Source organism: Mastigoproctus giganteus, chromosome 8, assembly GCF_048544385.1.
Source record: "Mastigoproctus giganteus isolate SK-2022 chromosome 8, ASM4854438v1, whole genome shotgun sequence".
Lineage (NCBI taxonomy): Eukaryota > Metazoa > Arthropoda > Arachnida > Uropygi > Thelyphonidae > Mastigoproctus > Mastigoproctus giganteus.
In genome coordinates, this window is record NC_143582.1 from 18,782,491 (window position 1) to 18,805,386 (window position 22,896).

Genomic DNA, 22,896 nt, shown 5'->3' on the forward strand with positions numbered 1-22,896 from the left:
CTACTACTACTACTATTTGGATGTTTCCAGGAGATAAAAGAACTACAGCAGTGCCACCTGCTTGTTCAGTGGCGACTAGAAATTCAGCATAAATTGTAAAATTATTAAATTGTGACATCACAAGGAAGCTTCATCACTGAATAAGAGCTACTCCATTTATATGGCTGCAGCAGGTTTAGTAGAGCGGCAGCTTAAATCCCAAGCCCGGATAAATGGTGAGGGTTGACGTCAGGAAGGGCATCCGGTCGTAAAAACTATACCAAAACCAATAGATGTGTTCCAGTTAAGAAGTTAATCCAACTAGAGGAGAAGAAGAGGATGTAAAGTGTGAATTGGGAACATTGAATGCCGACCCCATATAACGTGGGAAAAGGCGGACAAAGAAGAAGAAGTTAATTTTTAATTATTATTTTCAAGAAATATGTTGCAACAAACTTGCAGGAGGTATAGGGGTACAAAGACGAATCGGAATCACATAGCATTGCAGGGTCCGAAATGCCTTCATCATGCGGGAGGTCGCATGAACAAAGAAGCAAAGAAAAAGAACAGAAACAGAAACTTGTTAGTGTAACAGAAATCATTTTAATGACAAGTTTTACATCGGCAAAAAGCCATGCTACAGAAGGTGTTCGAAAGTTCGACCAGAAGCAGTCACACAGGCTTCACAGCGCCGCCGCATGGAAGATTCCTGGCGTGTCTCGAATCTCCTCGGCAGTAAAGAGATGCGAGCGACGAGGTCTTCAACTGAATCAACGGGGGTCTCGTACACCAATGTCTTCATTTGACCCCAGCAGAAGAAGTCCAGGCATGATAGGTCCAGCAATCTAGCAGGCCAATGAACCGGACCACCACGACCTATCCAATGCTGTCCAAATGTAACATTTAGGTGTTGGTGGACGTCATTGGTGTAATGTGGGGGAGCCCCATCATTCTGGAACCACATTGAGTGGTGCAACGACTGAGGAACATGTGCTTCTTCAATAAGTTCGGGCAAGACTTGCTGTAGAAAGATCAAGTATACCCTACCGTCCAGATGAGGGGGCAGAAGGTACGATCCAATGAGGTGGTCTCCAACAATGCCGGCCCAAACATTCACAGAGAAACGGCGTTGAGTTGCACGTGTTTGCGTACCATGGGGGGGTTCTCCAAAGCCCACAAATGGGCGTTATGTTGATTGAAGGTTCCCTCTCTTGTGAAACTTGCCTCATCCGTGAACAATACGGATGCAGCAAATGTGCTGTCTGCCACACTCTGTGTTGAACCCTACCATCCAGATGAGGGAGCAGAAGGTACGGTCCAATGAGGTGGTCTCCAACAATGCCGGCCCAAACATTCACAGAGAAACGGCGTTGAGTTGCACGTGTTTGCGTACCATGGGGGTTCTCCAAAGCCCACAAATGCGCGTTATGTTGATTGAAGGTTCTCTCTCTTGTGAAACTTGCCTCATCCGTGAACAATACGGATGCAGCAAATGTGCTGTCTGCCGCACTCTGTTGAAGAAACCAAGTAGCAAAAGTCCTCCGGAGTGGATAAACTGCAGGCTCCAATGATTGGACGCATTGCATATGGTATGAACTCATTTGGTTTGTTGACAGTATCCTCCATACAGTGGATTGGGAAATACCCAATCGTTGGCCTATCGCTCGAATACTCGTACTCGGACTGCCTTCTGCAAGATGTAGGACATTCTCCTCATTGTCTGGCGTCCTCGTTGTTTGCTCTCGATTCATGGTACCTCTCGTGAAACAACCAGTCTCATGTAACCTTCTATGCACATGTGCGAAAATCGTATGATGAGGAGCACACCTGTGCGAGAAACGTTCCTGGTACAAGCGCAGAGCGGCACACCCATTACAGTCTGCAACTCCATATGCGAGGTGCATGTCAGCCAGTTCAACGTTTGAATACTCGTCCATCCTACTGCCTCGGGAACCGGTTCACAAATGCTGACTTCCAGTGGGATCGCTGTTCATGCGACCTCCCGTTCAACGTCCTCTACCGCATGACGAAAGCCTTTCGGACCCTGCAATGCTAGGTGATTCCGATTCGTCTTTGTGGCCCCTACACCTCCTGCAAGTTTGTTGCACTGGTAGTGAATCACCCTGTATATTTGTAATAATTTGTGCACATTGCAGTTACCAATTAATAGGACACATTTTCCTTTCAATCGTAAGCTCCTTGCCCTTCTGTGGGCATCATTTACTTTTCTGTCTTAAGGTCCTTCTGACTTATAATAACTTTATACTTAAATTTGCACTTTGTACTTAAATTTAATGGCTATACAGGCCCATTAAATTTAAGTTCAAAGGGATATGCTGAGGCAATTCAGCATAGTCAGTTGTGTGTGTTATGGCACAGTGTTTGGGTTAGGCACCACTTGTGGTCTCCCACGTCCAGTGGTGGATTACTCATTAAGGCAATGAGGCACGTGCCTAGGGGCCCAGACTTTGGGGGGACCACCAAGCCAAGACATTTTCCTATAGTGTTCTAAAATAGATTAATGTTTTCAGTAAACATCATAAAAATCTTGATTAATTTAAGTGAAAATCATGATTGATTTAAGTGAAAATTTAAGCAAAAAATTCAAAAGTACAAAATTTCATTTATTTGCCACCTAACTTTTATTTATTTTTTATTCTTTTTTTTTTTATTATTATTTTGGGGGGGCAAATATAATTTGCTTAGGGGCCCCATCTATCCTTAATCCGCCACTGCCCACGTCTGCGCCATCAGTACTCTTGTGATGAATACAGAACTTCTGTAAAAGCCAGAAAAGTGTTGTGTGTTGTATGTGTAGTTTTGTGTCGGGTTCTGCTCTGGCATCTTGGCCGCAGAACCCCTAGTGCAGTGGTTTTCAACCAGGGTGCTGCGGCACCTAGGGTGCTACAACAACATTCCAGGGGTGCCACGTAATTTGAGTTTTAGTTACTAAAACTTATTATTTTTTTTTTTAAATTTATATGTTTATTTCCTTATAAAAAGGTGTACAGTATCTTTTTAATTTTGTGGTGATCTATAATTGATGTTTACTTAGTACCTCTATGCTCTATATAACGAATAAAATTATTATATACTGTATATATATATAATTTGTATTATGAAATGTAAGTTTTATAATTATATTATTGTAATAACTGATATAACATATATATTTTTAATATTTTATATATAATTTTAATATATTATATATAATTTTTAATATTTTATATATAATTTTTAATATATTATATATAATTTTTAATATTTTATATATATATATATATATACAGCAGACTCTCGATTAACCGGGATCGGATTAACCGGGACACTTCAAGACTCCGGTTTAAATGAAAAAAATAAAATAAAATAAAAAAAACTCAAGTAATAACTAGAATAGGTATAAATAGATATTTTGCAAGTTGTAAATAAGCGACAAGCGGCGTATATAGACAGGATAGGAAGGGAGGAGAGGTTATGCCATTAGTTAAGAAACATAAAATTCAAGGAAGTGAAGCCAGTCGACATCGCTGGACAGTGCAGTGTCGAGTCAGTTTGGTGTGATATAAGCATTGGGAGATCAAAATTGAGAGTAGGAATGTGCCATTAGGCCTAATGACTCTGATGAGTATAATAAGAAACTGTACAGGGAAATAGAGTGGGCCAGTAAATCAGAGAGTCTTATAATGGGAGCTTTTAATTTCCCAGATATTGAGTGGAATTTGTGAGTTGGTCACTCACACACTAGCAAGGCTTTTGCGGATTTATCGGATGATTGTTTTCTATAACAGCATGTTCAGGAGGCAACTAGAGGGATAATACTCTTGATCTGATTATCAGTAGTGATTCTTCATGCATTAAGAATCTGCAGATTAAAGGAACCACTAGCTGGCAGTGATCACAGTGTGCTGAAGTGGGATTTATTCAAAGAGGTAACTACCATCAGGGGTAAAGGGAAGGGTTTTTGCCTTCATAAAGGCAACTACGATGGTCTGAGAAAATATTTAAATTCTATACAGTGGGACCAACTGATGATGTTACCAACAGCAAATTCAAAATGGGAAGCATTCAAAGAACTTATCTTGGAAGCTACTAGGCTTTACATACCAACTAAGAAGTATTGTTCAACGTTTAGGCCTAAATGGATGTCAGATGAACTAATGAGACATATGGCAGAGAAGAAAAATGCATGGGATACATATGAATTAACATGTGACACAGAAGCCTATGATAGATATAAGTTGATCTGTAACCAAGTTACAGATCAACTAACAAAGGAGGTTAGGCAGGTGAAGGCAGATTATGAGAAATCTTTGGCAAAGGATGCAAAGAAAAACAGCAAAGAGTTCTTTACTTATGTAAACTCTAGAAGGAAGGGGATGAATCAGATTGGTCCACTTGATATTGATGGTTCAACTGTTGATGATCCTGCTCAGGTAGCTAACAAACTAAATGAATATTTTGCATCTACATTCACACATGAGGAGTTATTCAGGAAGGGGAATGCCATAGATGAAGTAAACACTGGCAGTGAGCTAGATGATCTTGTAATAATTGAGAGTAAAGTGGAGGAGAAATTGTTGAAAATAAATACAAGAAAGGCACCTGGGGTGGATGGGATCTATCCAGTTATATTAAAGGAGGCAGCAAAGGAAGTAAGCAATCTGTTAGCCATAATTATGAGAGCTTCCTTGGACTCAGGGGAGGTACCCACAGACTGGAGATGTGCAAATGTAACCCCAATTCACAAAGGAGGATCAAAGGCTGACACACGTAATTATAGAGCTGTGAGTTTAACTTCTGTTCCAGGAAAATTAATGGAAGCACTGGTTAAAGAAGCACTGCAGGATCATCTTGACAAGAATTCAGTTATAGCTCAGACACAGCATGGTTTTGTTAAGGGAAGGTCTTGCCTGACCAATTTGATTGGATACTATGATGTAGTCACAAAAGAATTGGATGCAGGGAATAACTTTAATATTATATATTTGGATCTTAGAAAGGCTTTTGATACTGTTGCACATGGAAGACTGCCTTCATCAGTTCATCTGATGTTCATTTAGGCCAATATCTTGAAGAGTATTTTTTGGTTGGTATGAAAAACCTAGTAGCTTCTATGATTCATTTCTTGAAATGGTTCCCATTTAGAATTTGCTGTTAGTCCCACTGTATAGAATTTAAAAACTATCTGAGACCACAGTAGTCACATTTACAAAAGCAAAAACCCTTCCCTTTAACCTTGTTGGTAGTTACATCTTTAATTAAATCCCACATCAGTAAGCTGTGATCACTGCCACCTAGTGGTTCTGCAGATTCTTAATGCATGAATAATCACTACTGATTATTATTATTAGCCATATGGTGCAAGGAATCCTGTGGCTTTTGCTGCACCAGCCAAAAAAAAATTTCTGAGTTACTGTGTGTGTGTGTGTGTGTGTGTGTGTGTGTATGTGTGTGTGTGTGTGTGAGAGAGAAAACAAGAATCAGAAGCAGAAGGGAATCACCAAGGAAAAGATTCTTCTTATGATGATATCCAGCTTAGGACCCTGGGTGTTTTTTTTTTTTTTTTTTGGTAGTTGTTGGCGCATAGGCTTCTGTGGCCATAATGCACCTCCCAAGGTTTTTGCAGTACTTTGATCCAAGCCCGAGGCGGGAATCAAACCCGCGACCTTTGGATTGCCAGGTAGGCACTTTACCCACCCGGCTAGCCTAATCGGCTCCCTGGGTGTGCCAAGCCCATACTCACCAGATGTGAGCCCCTGGGGTAAATAATCAGATCAGGAGTTACACCCTCTTGCCTCTCTAACATGCTGCTGTAGAAAACAATCCTCCAATAAAGTCTTGCTAGTCTGTGAGTGACCAACCCACAAGTTCCAGTCAATATCTGGAAAGTTAAAATCCCCCATTATAAGATATTTTGATTTACTGGCACACACTCTATTTCTCTATACAGTTGTTCATTGTACTCATCAGAGTGATTAAGCCTATAACATTTTTGCTTTCCCAGTGCTTATATCACACCAAACTGACTCAGCATTGTACTGGCCACCCATGTCAACTGAATGCACTGCCTTAGATTTTATGTGCTTCTTAGCTGCCAGTTTACCATTTTCAGCTTAATTCACTATGAACAAACATGATGCTAATGCACTAACCTGTTACATTTAGTGAATTTCCCATAACTTGAGGCTTTAGCCCTAAATCTTTTCAGTCTATACTGTTATATGTCATCTGGCATCTCTAATATTGTGAATTATACTTCATAACTGGGTTGTCACTTATTGCAACACCAGGGTATCTACCACCCACCGATGAGAAGCCAAACAGCCTTGAAATGGCCATCTGGGTGGTGGTATCCACTGAGAATAAGTAACAATAGTCTCTCCACTGGTGAAGCATTATTTATTCGAAGTAGTGCAATATCAGGCAACTCGTGAAGGTATTCACAATATGAGATATGATAAAAACAATGCCAATGTACCATTTTCAGTAATTCGCTACATATAAACATGATGTTAATACACTAACCTGTTACAATTAGTATAATAAACTACAAACTACAAGTGAAAACAGCAACATCATGGTAGTACAGCCCACATTCCATGCACAGTAACATTTTGTGCTCACAAGCTTACTAGTAAATAATGGTGAGCAGTATTCCCTTATTATCTGTGTAGTACACGTTACGTAATACAAGCATTCCACCAGGAAGTAAGCTACTGCGTACAAACTCTCTGATATGCATTAGCACATGAATAGTGTTGACATTCCTTTCGAGTTTTTTATCTTATGTAGTTTCCCCTACTCATATTATATCCCCCATTATTCATTATGACATCTTCCTGCAGACACTCGTAAAAGCCTAGGCGGGCAGGTGGTACCCACTCATACTGCATTGGGGGGACTACTGCTTTAGTACTATCCTGTGAATAGCCTTAGCTCATCACATTATATCATTCTAAAAGAACACAAAATTAAGATATCATTCTAAAAGAACACAAAATTAAAATTAAGTCCAGCCTAGGAAAAGAGAAACAGAAATCACACTGTTCAATCCATTTAGCACAGTTACAATGCCAAACAACACAAGGCTAATATGGCCATGGGGCAGAGGCTCCACTGGAAACCATTATCGAGTTGTAACTTGAAGAACCCAGAGAATAGCTGTATACTGTGAAGGGCTGTTGGTAACGAAAACATAAAAGAGTGTGAACTATGTGGTTAGATTGGTTGGTATTCCAGAAGAGTCTCAGCATCCCTTCAAGTTGGGTCCATTCAACTATCAATCTGAAGCCAGCTGGAGTTGTGAATAATACAATCACCAATGTAAATGATTGCACTGTTAACAAAGTTATCTCGGAGAAAATAAATTTTTTAAAGACAGAGGGAAGTCAAAAAAGTTCCAAATGATTTTTCAATTGTTTTGGGAATTTATTTTGGTGCAGCAACATCCATGGTTATAGTGTGCCATATATACTGCCAATACATATGATAAGTGTGTAGGTTGGAATCATTTCATTCTGGCCGACCGGGCTAGCCGAGTGGGTAAAGTACCTGCCCGGCAACCCAAAGGTCGCGGGTTCGATTCTCGCCTCGGGCTTGGATCAAAGTACTGCAAAAACCTTGGGAGGTGCAATATGGCCACAGAAGCCGATGCGCCAACAACTACCAAATCAAAAAAAAAAAAAAAAAAAATCATTTCATTCTAAAAGAATATTAATGAAAACAAAATTAGGATTACTTCAATATTAGGGTTTATCAATATCTGGAGAAGTGATAAGCTTACACCAGTGGCTGCCAAACTACACCGAGATCTGCAGACCACTATATATATATATAAAAACACATATTACTTGATACACCCTTCTGAGCATTTTGTGGACCCCAGTTTGGGAAATGCTGAAGCGACCAGAATCAGAACATAATTTCAGAGTCCTATCTAAAGAAAGTAGTATTGTATTAATTATTTTTTAAAAAGGTGAAAATGTTTAAGACACTTGTTTTATGATCTGAAACAAGGTGTGTGAAAGCCTTGACATGTTGTTGGGGGTAAAATATGGCATTTTTCAAAATATTTTGAGCAGTCAATAAGGATATGTCTCTAATCATTGGTACAGTGATGGTGCCGAAAGGGATTGGGCATGGGCATATGTGACAAATTAACTTTGCCCCTACACTAGTGATTTGATCAAAAAGATTGCTGGGCATTGTTCAAGGAGTGTTTTAATACTTTAAAGTTTGTTATGTTGGTTTTAACAGATTAATTGCTGCTAGAATGATTTATTGAGTTGAGAAAGTGATGTGACAACAAATGAAATTGACAGAATGAAGTAAAGAGACATGGAGCCAAAGAAGATCAAAAAAGATAATTCCAGTTTAGGATGTCTCTGACAAGGAATATCGAAGCAGACATATATGAAAAAGTACCATTTTTACTGCAAAAGGAATAAAAGAGAAAGTAATCGGAACAAATGAGATGAGTGTGATCAAGCAAAGTGATGGTTGAGATTGTGTGAGAAAAAAGGCATTGCTTAGCAATTGTAGATGAAAATTCACATTAAATATTCAATTTGATTTTATAAATTTTAACATCACTGTGATTAGAACTGCATTCATATATATTTCTGTAATGTTCTCGGAGGTATAGTTCTTTCCTCAATAAGTTTGAGCAGCTGTACAGACAAATAGAGTGAGCCAGTAAATCGAAGTGCCTTGCCTTGTAATGGAGGATTTTAATTTTTCAGATATCAACTAGAACTTGTGGGTTAGTCACTCACATAGTAGCAAGACTTTTGTGAATTTACTAAATAACTGTTTTCTATACCAGCATCTTAGGGAGGCAACAAGAGAAGATACTCTTGATCTGATTATCAGCAGTGACTATGGATTAAGAATCTGAGTAGTAATCGTAGAAGCTACTAGGCTTTTCAAAGTAACTAACAGATACTGTTCATTTAGACCTAAATGGATGTCAGATGAACTGATGAGGTGTGTGGCAGAGAAGAAAAATGCATGGGAAGCATATAAAATCAGGTGATATAGAAACCTACAGTAGATATAAACTAGTCAGCAGTCAGGACAAAAAGGAGGTTGGGCAAGCTATTGCAGATTGTGAGAAATCTCTGGAAAGAGATTGCTCACAATCTTTCATAAGTAAAGACTTCTTTACTTATGAAAGCACTAGAACAGTGGTTTTCAACCGGGGTGCTGCAACAACATTCCAGGGATGCCACTTAATTTGGGTTTAAGTTACTTAAACTCATTACTATTTTTTAATTTATATGTTTATTTCATTATAAAATGGTGTACAGTATCTTTTTTAATTTTGTGGTGATCTATAATTGATGCTTACTTAGTACTTCTATATAAAGAATAAAATTATATACATAATTTGTATTATGAAATGTAATTTTTATAATTATATTATTGTAATAAATATCATATAACATATATATTTTTTAATATTATATATATATATATATATCATATAACATATATATTTTTTAATATTATATATATATATATATATCATATAACGTATATATTTTTTAATATTATATATATATATATATATATATATATAAAGAGAGAATCGGATCAAACAGGCAGAAAACTGAGTAGGGGTGCCACAAAATAAAATAAATTACTTAGGGGTGCCGTTATTAAAAAAAAGGTTGAAACCACTGCACTAGAAGGAAGGAGATGAATCACATTGGTCCACTACATATGAATGGTTTAACTATTGATGATCCTGATCAGGTTGCTGAAGAAATGAATAGACATTTTGCATCTTCATTTGCAGGTCAGGATTTTTTTTGGGATGGGGATGCCAAAGGTGTATTGAATTCTGACAAAAGGGATTTAAATGATTTTCTCTAAGAGAAAGTGGAAGAGAAATTGTTGAAGTTAAATGTATAAAGGATGGATGGGATCTATCCAATTATATTAAGAGCAGCAGCAAAAGAGTAATTAAATCTTTAGCCATAATTATAAGAGTATCCTTGGATTCAGGGGAGGCCCCTCTGAGCTAGAGATGATGTAACCGAGTGGTCAGGAGCAAGCGTGCATAGCACGTGTTCCTTGGGTGGACCGGGATTCAAGCCCATGACTACTAAATACGATAAATATTTGTATTGATGATTTATTGTAAACTCTACTGACTTGGTTGTCATGCCAGAGTATAAACGGAAAATTTATTTAAATGTAATTCAAAGAGTGACATGCATAATTTCAGACCAGTTAGATTAATTTCTGCTCCAGGCAAAATAATAGAATCTGATTAAAGAAGTAATTCAGGACTATCTAGACAGAAATGCAATTATACTGCAGTCAGAGGATGGATTTTTTGAGGGGTTGATTTTGTATGACCAATCCAATTGGTTACAATAATGCAGTAATAATGGACTGGTAAAAATAATTTTAACATCATATAGTTACATTTCAGGAAAGCCTTTGATACTGTTGCACACAAAAGACTACTGTTCAAATTGGAACAGTGTGGGAGTAGGGACTAGTTACTGCTATGGACAAAGGGATGGTTGAGTGGGGGAAAGAAAAGAGTCATTAGTGGGCACTGCTCTTCTTGGGCTACTCATATTAGTGGAGTCCCCCAGGATTCAGTGCTGGGTCCAGTGTTGTTTTCTATATTTATTAATGATCTTGATGGAGGCATATCATGTTTAAAGTTTAAGTTTGCAGATGATATAAAGCTTGAGAGGATTTGATGACAGTAAATACATATGCTACTGCAACAAGATCTAGAAAATTTAGGCAGATGGGCCAAGAAGTGCAAATAAAGTTTAGTGGGTAGTGGAGAATGAAAAAGATCAGTGCGTACAGGCTGCCAGTGCAGTCCATTGGGTTTTGTCAATGATATACAGGAATTATGTCAGTAGGGATATGAAGGGAATTCATTTGCAGAACGATGTGGATCTGGTGGAGCAGATGCAGAGAAGAGCAACAGGATTAGTGAAGAGAATGAAAGTGTGCTATTACCAGGAAAAGCTTCAGTTCTGTAAATTGTAGTGTCTGGAGACTAGACACATGTGAGGAGATCTGATTATTTAAGACTTATTGTACTAACTAAGCTCATTGCTGATGGAATCCTTCCTCTTACTCAGACTATGCACATGAAGGGAACATAAATTCAAATTGAAGAAAGATGGTTGCAGGATAAATGTACAGAAAAATATTTTCAGCCAGTAGATCATTGATTGGTGGAACAAACTTCCATCTGGTGTGTAGAAGTAGGCAGTTTGAATAAATTCAAGGAAAAAATAGACAAACTGTTAGAGAGAGAGAGAGGAGGATGATAGGTTATATGGAAAGCATCGGTTTATTTATTATTTTTATTTGGCTGATGCTGTACAAGCTTGCTTTCTTTCATAATTAACCCCAGGGGCTCACATTTGGTGTGTATGGGCTTGGCACACCCAGGGTCCTGAGCTGGATATCATCATTCTTCTCTTCTTTTCTTGGTGATTCCCTTCTACTTCTCTCTCTCTCTCTCTGCCTCAGGGTAATTCAGAAATTTTTTTTTTTTTTTTTTGACTGGTGCAGCATAAGCCTCAGGCTTCCTTGCACCATATGGCTAATAATAATGATAATGATAATGTGCTAATACTCTCTCTCTCTCTCTCTCTCGCCATAAAAAATGGTTAGATTTATTTACAATATGAGATTTTCAGGATATCATACAAGTTGTCACAATAATACTTGTAAAAATATTAAAGTGTTTTTTCTAACATGTTCTTACTTTCTTTCCAGCACTGGTCACATTTCAGAGAATAATACTAACTTAAGTTACAAAGTTTTTTCTTTTTTTTTTTTTTTTTAATGCATTTTATAATTTCTCTCATAAATACTGCATTTTATTTTTTGAGTAAATGTATAATTTCCAATGGCAAAAAAATAATAATAATAATAAAAAACATAATGATAAATGTTCATAATAGCCAACTTTTAAGTATTTACATTTGGGGACAGCTATACTATCACTTATGCATCCAAATGTATTACAAAAATTCATATCCTCACTGACAGGTTAATTTGTATATGCAGGCTGTATCATAGCATTTGGGACCCACTTCAAGGGCAGATTTAGGATCCAAAAACAATAAAAAAAGTTCATGTAAACATAGGTCTGATTTTGCCTTGTTTCCGTGTTAGAGTCATTTTTGTGTTCCATTTTACATCTACCGGAAATGCTCAAAATGACTACTGTATGCTTGAAAATGACTACTGTATGCCTGCAAATGCCTCATCACAGACCTCCTCACCTGCTCAAAAGTTCCAGGTTTCTGTCAGATTAACTGAGAGCCATTGCTTATTCTACACCAACTGATAACATTGAAATGCTTTGCCAGCATGTGGAACGTACTGGCAGAGCATTTCAATGTTATCAATTGGTGCGGAATAAGCAATGGCTTTCAGATGGCCCCACAAGTAAAAATCAAGTGAATTCGGATCCATGGAGTGCAGGCCAGGCAATGGATCCTGCATAATCTATCCATTTGTTAGGGAATTTCTCATTCAAAAAGTTTCTAGCAACACAGCTAAAATGAAGCAGAGGACCATTATGCATGTGACAAATGACATCAAGTGTAACTTCTTCCAACAACTCACTTAAATACTCCTTATGACTGAACAGTGGCATGGTGATTTTCTTCAGACCATCGAGGAGCATTGGGAAATTTGACTACACCATCCCTAGTAAATCCAGCTTCATTAGTAAACAATACAGCAGATAGGAAATGCTGATCACAAGCACACATCTCCAGAAATCAAGTACGAAAAGTTTCTCATGGCAAAAGTCAGCTTTGTTAAGTCTTTGTACTCTCTGAAGATGATACAGATAAAGCTGTTGGTCCCATAAAATTCTCCACACAGTTATATGCTCCACATTCTCTGCTGTTGCTATCCTTTGTGTGCTGTCACCATCATTTTCTTCAACATCATTGAGGATCCGTGCTTCCAAATCATCAGTTTTGGTGCTGAAGTGTCTACCAACATCTGCAACTCATTTTCTAAATGAACCAGTCCCCTCAAGGCGTTCATGTATTCTCTGAAAGATCTTATTTGGCACATGATGATTAAGGAATTTTTCTGCATACAGACATCTTGCCTTGGGTGCACTGCATCTAGCAAGTCCATATGTGAGATGCATGTCTTCCATCTTGTATAAGGCAATGGTCAGGCCACACCTTTGAGTACTGTATACAGGTTTGGAGGCCTCATTTCAAGAAGGATGTAGAGCTACTGGAACGAGTACAGAGAAGGGCAACAAGATTAGTGAATGGAACAAAGGGTTGCTCTTACAAAGAAAGGCTTAAGTTTTGCAAATGACAGTGTCTGGAGACTAGGCACCTGCAAGGTGATCTGATTGAGGTGTATAAAGCCTTGAATGGTTTGAGCATGCTCAATGCTGATGGGATTCTTCTTCTTCTTGCTCAGAATAATCATCTGAGAGGGCATAAATTCAAATTGAGGAAAGACAGATGTAGGATAGATGTGTGGAAATTTGCCTTTAGCCAGCATGTAGTTGGTTGGTGGAACTGACTTCCATCCCTTGTTATGGAAGTTGATAGCCTAAAAAAATTTAAGGCTCGGCTGGACAGGTATTTCGAACGAACGGAGGGGTGAAGTGGAAGTTTTTTTGTTTTTTTTTTTGGCTGATGCTGCATAAGCTTGCTTTCTTGCATCATATGCCTCTACTAATGCTAATCTCTTGATTTGAATAAGCCTTCACTATCACAGCAAATGTACAGCATCAAAGTGTTAATAACAAGCTCTATTTAGTGTCCTTATCAGGAGAACTAACTGAAATCATTCAAAGAACACTATGGGATTTTGTTTACATCAACTGCAGCAGGGCCCTCTATGAGATATTAAGCATTGTTTGTAAAGAGTTGAATGCAGCCAGCTATGATAACTCAGTTTGTGAAAAGAATTGCTAGAATACAAAAATGGCTGTAACTTGGAAACAAGGCAATATCAGACCTATGTTTACATGAAATTTTTTTATTGTTTTTAGGTCTTAAATCCATCATGAACTAGGATGGATTTAGGACCTAAAAAACATGTTTGCAAGGGGTAAAAGATAAAGTACAATTTTTTGTTCAGTAAACCAGATGAAGATGGCTATTCAAGTCCAGTAATTTTTAGTCTACATGGATGAAAAACCTACCCTTATGTACACTGGTGTTCAAAGAAAGTGTATCACCCCTTAAAATTGTAATTGTCGTCCAAATAACGTCATTATATGGCAATATTTCTTACAGATTGCATCAGATAAGATTGACATGTGTAGGTGATGAAGTAATATTACATCAATTGTTACTTTCAGCTATGTAAGCACGCTCTGCAGGAGTTGCAGTCATTCCTTGCTTGTCAGGATGGTGAGTTATGTGCAGTTGATGCCACGAAGAAATAGTGCTATTGTTGCTTTATGTGAGAAAGGATGTTCTTCCCATCATATTGCTTATAGAGTATCTTGTAATCAGTCGACAGTGAGTAGATTTCTTTCCAAACTCAAGAATACTGGTTCTGCTGATAGGAAAAAAGGAACCGGATGCAAACAAGTCTCTACGCCAAAACAGGACCATGTTTTGAAGGCGCTTATGCCTTAAAAACCATAAAACTTCTTCATCTGAGCTGAAAAGAGAATGGGAAGTACAGGAGTGGTAGCAAGTGCAGTAACAGTCAGAAGACTCCTTTTCAAAAATGGACTTGCAGCCCATCGTTTTAAGAAGAAACCCCTCCTCACACAAAAAATGAAAAAGGCCCAATTAATTTGGTTTAGGGAGTATGTCAAATGGACTCCCGAGCAGTGGAAGTCAGTTATTTTCTCAGATGAGAAGAAATTCAACCTGCATGGCTCTGATGGGAGACAAACGATTCACCTTAGATGTGGTGAAGAATACCATCTAGACCGTATGGTGTCTACAGTGAAATTCCCTACCAGCCAAATGATATGGGGGTGCATTTCATATCGCGGAGTAGGTCACCTGCAGTTTATAAAAGGTTCCATAAATGCCAATGGATACCTGGCTATATTGGAAGGCAAATTGCTGCCAACCATTAGAAACCATTTCAACCTGCCAAGTAACTGCATCTTTCAGGAAGACTCTGCTCCTTGTCATCGGGTGAAAAGTGTAAGTAGGCACTTCTGTAGTTACTTTAGCTTCATTTCTGCATTAGAGGTTCGATAGTAATGTGTTTACATTTGTTACAGGTGAAAAAATGGTTGGAAGAATGCTCCATTACAACTCTTAGCTGGCCAGGAAACAGCCCAGACCTGAATCCTATAGAGAACTGTTGGCATCGTGTGGAATCTGCAGTTGCCAGAAAGAAGTCAAAGACCCTTTGTGAACTTCAGGAAGCCATAATTCGTGTTTGGAACCAGGAACTATCAGTTGATTATCTTCAGAAATTGATCTTGTCAGTGCCTCGACGGTGTGCTGCTGTCATCAGGGCCAGAGGCGGTTCAACTAAATATTAGTTTGCATGTGGTGAACTTTTCATTTTGTTTTCTATTTAAAGCCGTGAATGGGGGTTGAGCAAGCTGTATGCTAATGGGATTCTTCCTCTTGCTCAGAGTAAGAACCTGAGGGGGCATAGATTCAAATTGAGGAAAGGCAGTTGTAGAATAGATGTGCAGAAATTTGCCTTTAGCCAGCGAGTGGTTTATTGGTGGAACAGACTTCCATCTTTTGTTGTGGAAGTTGATAGTCTAAATAAATTTAAGGCTGAGCTAGAGAGGCATGTGGAACGAATGGAGGGGTGAAATGGGAGGGTTTTTTTTTTTGGCTGATGCTGCACAAGCTTGCTTTCTTGCATCATATGCCTATGCTAATGCTAATGTAACATAACATCGTGAAAAAGGATTAGAAATGTGAAATTCCTAGGTGATGTACTTTCTCTGAACACCAGTGTATATATGAATCAAGTGGCAGCAGACATGTTAAATCAGCTCATAAAATACAATGAAGAATGAAAAAAAAATGAAGTTATGTTATAATTTTATAATAATTTTTGAATAAACTGGTCTTTCTTTTCCTGTAGATTTTCTAAAAATTGACTTATTCTGACTTTTTGAGAACTACATGAAGCCACTGATGCAGTAATTCCAAAATTATCACCTGTATTACTGGTAAGTTCCATACAATTTTCATTGTTCACGTGGCAACTCCATTTATAATTGCGAATCCTTTCTTCCAATTTCTATATGTAAATAATGAAACTGTCAGTTGTTGGTAATTATAGTAATATTGTAAAATTACAAATTCTAATTTGATCATAAAATTAATTAAGTACAATTAATTGAAAAAATTAATATTTAAAATTATGTACATTTACATATATAATTTTACAGTTTTTATACACTCCAAAATTCCTTAAAAAGTCACTCTAGGTTGCATGCATACTGTCTAGAAACCCACTCACAAAAGGATTGAGTTTAAAAATAAGAATTACAGGAAATGAGGAGAACTTATTTGTTAAGTCTGCTATAGGTGGTTAAGATCACAGTAGTGAAAATTATAGAAAGAAATCAAGTAACTTAACAAAAGCAAATTAATCTGTAAATGCCTTTGAAATGGTTGATTTAACATATTATTAAAGAAAAACAGAGCAATAATTTCCAGAAATATGATGCCACTCAAAAATACACCCAAAGTAAATTAGATTAACATAGTTTACATTGGGAAATTTAATTGTTTCATTGGGAAATTTAAATCGGTATCAGATAAGGAATATGTCAATGTTTGCTGTTTTTGCAAACTATTTCTACAATAATGACCATCCTTTCCTTGTGCAAAAAAAAAAAGATGACCTAACCAATAAGTCAGAGCAGTAACCTGTTAAGTTGAACTTTCACACTTATCATTATATTCTTCTGGTGTATAAACTTACATAACCTAATCTAACTTATAAGTCAAGATATGATGTATTACATTTTTATACTCATTACAATCACTGATACAGAAACGTAACCCAATGCAACAAAATTTGATCTATGGATAATGCAATATTAGACTAACATTAGGTTATGTTTTTTGAATGAAAACATTTCTCCTGTATAGTACAGTTATTAACTTCTGATATGTGTCAAGGGGCATAAATTGGTATTAATAGTTTATACTAGTATAATATTATTATCATATTATATACATATTCTAGACTTGTTTTCATTCAACTGTTATTTAAATTATTGACTATAAATTATATACTGTAAGCTCAAGTTCCACAATATTAAGTGACAATTGTTCCAAGAGATAATTATAATAACTAAAAGAAAAAAAATTTATACTCGTCTTCAGTTACCCTTACTTAACTTAAATATGAAGTGGCCTCAAAATGTTCTGGGACATAACCCCAGGGGCTCACATCTGGTGAGTATGGGCTTGGCACACCTAGAGTCCTGAGCTGGATATCATCATTCTTCTCTTTCTTGGTGATTCCTTTTGACTCTCTCTCTCTCTCTCTCTCTCTCTCTCTCTCTCTCAGGGTAACTCAGGAATTTTTTTGGCTGATGCAGCATAAGCTTCAGGCTTCCTTGCACCATATGGCTAATAATAATAATAAAAATAATAATAAGTGAATATAGCAACATTGTGGCAGGAAGGCTGAATTTTTTGTGGGAGATAGTGTGGTGGACTTGCTAGGTTCCAGAGATGGTCTGTGATGTTTTATATGGTGATAAAGACTTTTGGCTCTTTTTTTTTTTTTCCCTCCAACCTGTCACCATGGGACATGGTGGGGGTTCTCTTATGTAGGTTAAGAATAACTGGAGTTGATGGCCTGCCGCTATACGGAAGGGATGGTAACTAGTGAGGTGCATATTCTGTGCCTCACTGGACTAATATGCCAATCACAAACAACACAACACAACATTATATTGAAATATACATGTCATTATATTAATTGACTTTGCTGGGTAGAGTATCTATATATTCACATGGCAGTGTTCCCACAGTCTGGCTTGAGACCATCTTCACCTAAGGAATAAAAAAGTGCATTGAAGGTTTCAAAGTAGTTTTTCCTCAAGAGGTGATTGATCAAAATATTAATTTTTCCAGTGTGACAACTAGCAACAGAAATGTTATATGATGCTCTAATCCCAGGTGTTTGAGTGGCAGCATAGATTCATGAATGGCCATTAATTGATAGGCAATGGCCCAAGTAGCAACAGCCTTCAGCATCATGGAATGATGAGGGTAATGTTGAAAAGTTATAGTCGGTTGTGTGTTCTGAACATTGTCAGATGATTATTATTATTATTATTAGCTATATGGTGCAAGGAAGCCTGAGGCTTATGCTGCACCAGCCAAAAAAAAAATTCCCCAGTTACCCTAAGAGAGAGAGAGAGAGAGAGAGAGAGAGAGAGAGAGAGAGAAAAGTAAAAGGGAATCACCAAGAAGAGAAGAATGATGATATCCAGCTCAGGATAGTCACCATCATCAAGAGTCAAGAAATTAAAGCAACAACAGCTGAAAAGGGAAGGTAAAGTGGAGCCTTTTTCAACTAGTGGAGCACTGCATACCACAAGTTTTGTTCTTGAAGGTGTCCATAGTCAATAAGGAAAAGTACAATGGGAAAAAGTACAAAATACAAGAAGAAAAAGTGAAACTGCCTGAAGCACTTCAAATGTGAGCAATTAACAACTGGATCACGGGCAGATCCTAGTTTTGTCAGCCTGAAGCTTATACAATTTTTGGGGCTCCCTCTTTAAGAAAAAAATACAAAATTTGGTACAAAAATGAATATTTATTTATAATGAGAAAAAAATCGCAACAAATTAAAAATTTAAAAAAGCTGACAAATACCACAAACATCATAATATCCAGAAAAATAACATAATATTTTTATTAATTAACTGCCTGACACACCTCTATAATACTTTTTTCCCTACATTTTTTGGCTGCATACTCTATGATTGCCTTTTTGTACAACAACAATTTTATAATATAATTTTCTGTAGAGAGAATAGAAAGATAATTCAGTCTTTCCTCTAGCATGGTTGATCGAAATTTGTTTTTTTATTAGTGATAATTTCTTTCAGCTTCACAACTTGTTATTGGTTATGTCATGTTAATTTTTAGGATTGTTGTCAAATTTGGGAAAACCTCTATCAAGTTTCTTTCATATATGAGCTGTAAGATTTCAGGGCATTTCATATTTTCTTGTGCAGTGACTAATCTTAAATACTCTGAATAGACGACACACACACTCATGAACCAGTTTGTCATCGATGTTCACCCCGGGGGCTCACATCTGGTGAGTATGGGCTTGGCAAACCCAGGGTCCTGAGCTGGATATCATCATTCTTCTCCTTCTTGGTGATCTCTCTCTCTCTCTCTCTCTCTCTCTCTCTCTCACACACACACAGGGGGTAACTCGGGAATTTTTTTTTTTTTGGCTGGTGCAGCATAAGCCTCAGGCTTCCTTGTACCATATGGCTAATAATAATAATAATAATGTCCTCATTGTAGTGGCATATTATTAGTTTTATGTTATCTTTGTCAATGTCAGTATTTTGTGTCAAATCAGCAAGAAATTTTAAATCTTTTTCCAATGTGATCATCTCATTCACTCCTCTTCATTAATTGGATTATCAAACAATCCAAGAGTCTATTCATTACTTCTACTCAAAATTTATCTCTTCCTCTTAATGAATTACTGCTTTTGGTATGATCAGACAATTTTTTGTGTTACAATTCGCTTCTCGATATCAGAATAATTTCTTTTGATTTTGTTGCTCATCTGTATTGCTTTTGTTTCATATTCCATTAATTTTTTATCTGAATTTTCTCTCAGTTCTTTAATAAATAAATTTAAAGGTGACAAAAGAAGGTACCCTTCATATATTTCCAAATAAGGAGTCTGTAATTTCTCACTTGATTTATTGAAACATTCCAAAATATCTTTCCAAATTGTAGTTAAAATGGCATATTCGGGCATTATCAACTTTTTGAATAAACATTTTGCATCTCATTTGTGTTCGGGTTTCTCTTTCAAGTCTTTGAAAATATATTTTACAGTCCTTAAAATGTCATACCATGTTGCAAGGCTTGAACAGCTTTATAATGGGCAGACCATCTTGTTACACTTAGACTCATTAAAGAAAAATCCAAGTTGGCATGTGTGCTTAAAATACTGAATCTATGAGATGATTTTTTTTTTTTTTTTTTTGATTTGGTAGTTGTTGGCGCATCCGCTTCTGTGGCCATATTGCACCTCCGAAGGTTTTTGCAGTACTTTGATCCAAGCCCGAGGCGGGAATCGAACCGCGACCTTTGGGTTGCCAGGCAGGTACTTTACCCACTCGGCTAGCCCGGTCGGCCTATGAGATGAACTTGAAAAGAAAATGTATAACTGTTTCAAAATACTGAAGTAGTCAACTTCAGGTACTGAGGAGGCAGCTTTTTCTCCAACAAGATTAAGGGAATGAGCTGTGCATGGCACATATTCTGCATACTTCTTCTTGTTCAGAATAATCACCTGAGAGGGCATAAATTCAAATTGAGGAAAGACAGTTGTAGGATAGATATGCGGAAGTTTGCCTTTAGCCAGTGGGTAGTTGATTGGTGGAACAGACTTCCATCTTTTGTTGTGGAAGTTGATAGCCTAAATAAATTTAAGGCTGAGCTGGACAAGTATTTAGAGCGAACGGAGGGGTGAAATGTAGCGGGTTTTTTTTTTTTGGCTGATGCTGTGTAAGCTTGCTTTCTTGCATCATATGCCTCTACTAATGCTAAGTTATTAATGTTTTTAAAGAGTGCTTGTCCTCACCTTTCATAACAGCTGCATTGTCATACGCAGCTGTTATGAAACACACACACTGCGAATGTTCTTCAATGGCAGGTTACATTTGCCCAGAACTTGTTCCACTTTGTGGAATAAAGTCAGAGATAGATGGTTTTCAGTTGGCAAAAAAGTTAAAAATCACACTTGGTGTTTCCATTATAACAATAATCGCCAATTGATCAGTGTTTGTCACATCTGGTATAGAATGTACAATAACGGAGTAGTATTTAGGGTCTGGTTAATTTATTTGATTTCCCACTTCATTTTGCACAAGTAAACTGTTTTGGATAAATAAGTCATATTTGTTTTTTCATTTTGACGTTATTCCCAGTGCTTGTACAAAAATGGATCAAATTCAGCAATTAGTTCGATGATTTCTATGACATTTCCGTTATTTTAAGAATGCAACTTTTCATCGTGACTTCTGAAGAACCTCTATCAAAAAATTTGATAACCGCAACTACTCTTTTTAGCACTTCAGAATAATACTGAATGTTCTTTCTTGTCCATTCTTCAAGATATTGGTCTAGTGCATTTTTATTTGATTTACATGTAATCCAAGTAAACATAGCCTTCTTGTTTACATTTTTCGCTTCCACTAGGATACTTCTTTCCTATCATACCTGAATTTTGGTATGATCGATAATTTTAATTTTCTGATAAAAATATACAAAATTAATCTGAAATTAAGGCATACACAAGAGCAATTCAACTGCATTTTAGAATTTCCACTACCTTGTATTGAGCTACATAATTGTGTAATCAAATTAGTCTTATACTACATATATTGACTTATTGTAGAATATGTGTAGGAGTTTTGTCATTGGAACACTTATTCAAGCCATTTCGCTGAGTCGGTGACAATTTTCGTGCCGTTTCGTCTGGAACTGGCAGACTTCGTCAGGACAAGATGTGTCAGTTATGCTAAGACACTATCTGATACATTGGGATGCATAAAACATGTGACTTCACATAGATGTACTCACCGTTTGTAGTACTGCTACAGGTTTGTGCCCTACAAACACAGGAATTCTGATAAATTCTATTTTGTTCAATTCCTATCAAAAACGGAAAAAAAAAATGTGTGGTGCGTTTATAATTGTATATATGCTGCATCATTGAGTATATTCCTGACAGAAGAGAACTTCCATTTTGACTAGGCATCGATGAGAACCGAAACCTCCACTTACAGTTTTACCTGTCCGATGATTGGAAGAATTTACCACAGCCTTGCTTCTGGCTCCATACATTTCAAACCTTGTTTCTCCTCCAGTACCCATATACTTCCAGTGCCGAGCACTGTAGGACACGTTCATATCGTGATACAACCTCTGGTCCTGCATCTTCATGTCACAATGCTGGGTGAGTTGTCACAGTGGGTGGCAGGAGTATTCCTGTAAGCCTAACTACACCAGGATGGCTAGCAATAACTTAACTACACAGAGACGTGACTGCAAACCACATAAATATATCCCACTAAACCCAAAATAAATGTGTCCCCAACTCAACTTCCCCTTAGTTGGGTCCCAAAAATGCCTGTGGCCACTCCAACGGTGCCTGACAGGAGGGGAAGTCGAAGTGAAAAGAGGCAGCGGTCTTAACCGATTGTGGTTAAAATATCTTATTTTTGAAAATTTTACAAAACCACATGACCATGTGAACATATTGCTAGGGCCCTTCCCAGGGCCTTGGAAGGAGCCTGTGCAAGTGATGGGCACTGAAGCTTAAGCTTCATTAGCTTCACAGTAAATCTGCCTTTAAACTGGATGCTTCATTATGACAATGTCCAGTGCAAAGTGCATGGAACTTTGGTACCATGTTTTGCTTTCTTACACCATTTAATAATACTAATACTGATATTGTTTTTGGTGGTATTTCGCAATGAAATAGATTTGTTTCTGGTTACCACGATAATACCTTAAATATTACCCACAATTATGCAGCACCTTTGGATTTCAAAGTAATACACAATTTTTAATATTTTCATTAATTTATTGAAACATAAAATATTGCATGTATTCGAAAATTTGTTGAACAAAAAATTTATTCCCACATGCACCACCTTGCAAAATATCCTGTTGGCACCTATGCCCACAATGAAATACTATCTAACAG

The 22,896-nt window shown here is 37.2% G+C and overlaps 1 protein-coding gene across 1 annotated transcript in view; it reads right to left on the reverse strand.

The window, feature by feature from the left end:
• LOC150081308 (uncharacterized) overlaps positions 1–22,896 on the reverse strand; it is a gene marked incomplete at its 3' end in the record, with an annotated part of 152,467 nt that overhangs the window by 88,568 nt on the left and 41,003 nt on the right. Inside the window, exon 7 of the mRNA XM_090380156.1 lies at positions 16,019–16,197. Coding sequence (XP_090236282.1) covers positions 16,019–16,197 — 179 coding nt within the window. The remainder of the gene's footprint in view (positions 1–16,018; positions 16,198–22,896) is intronic.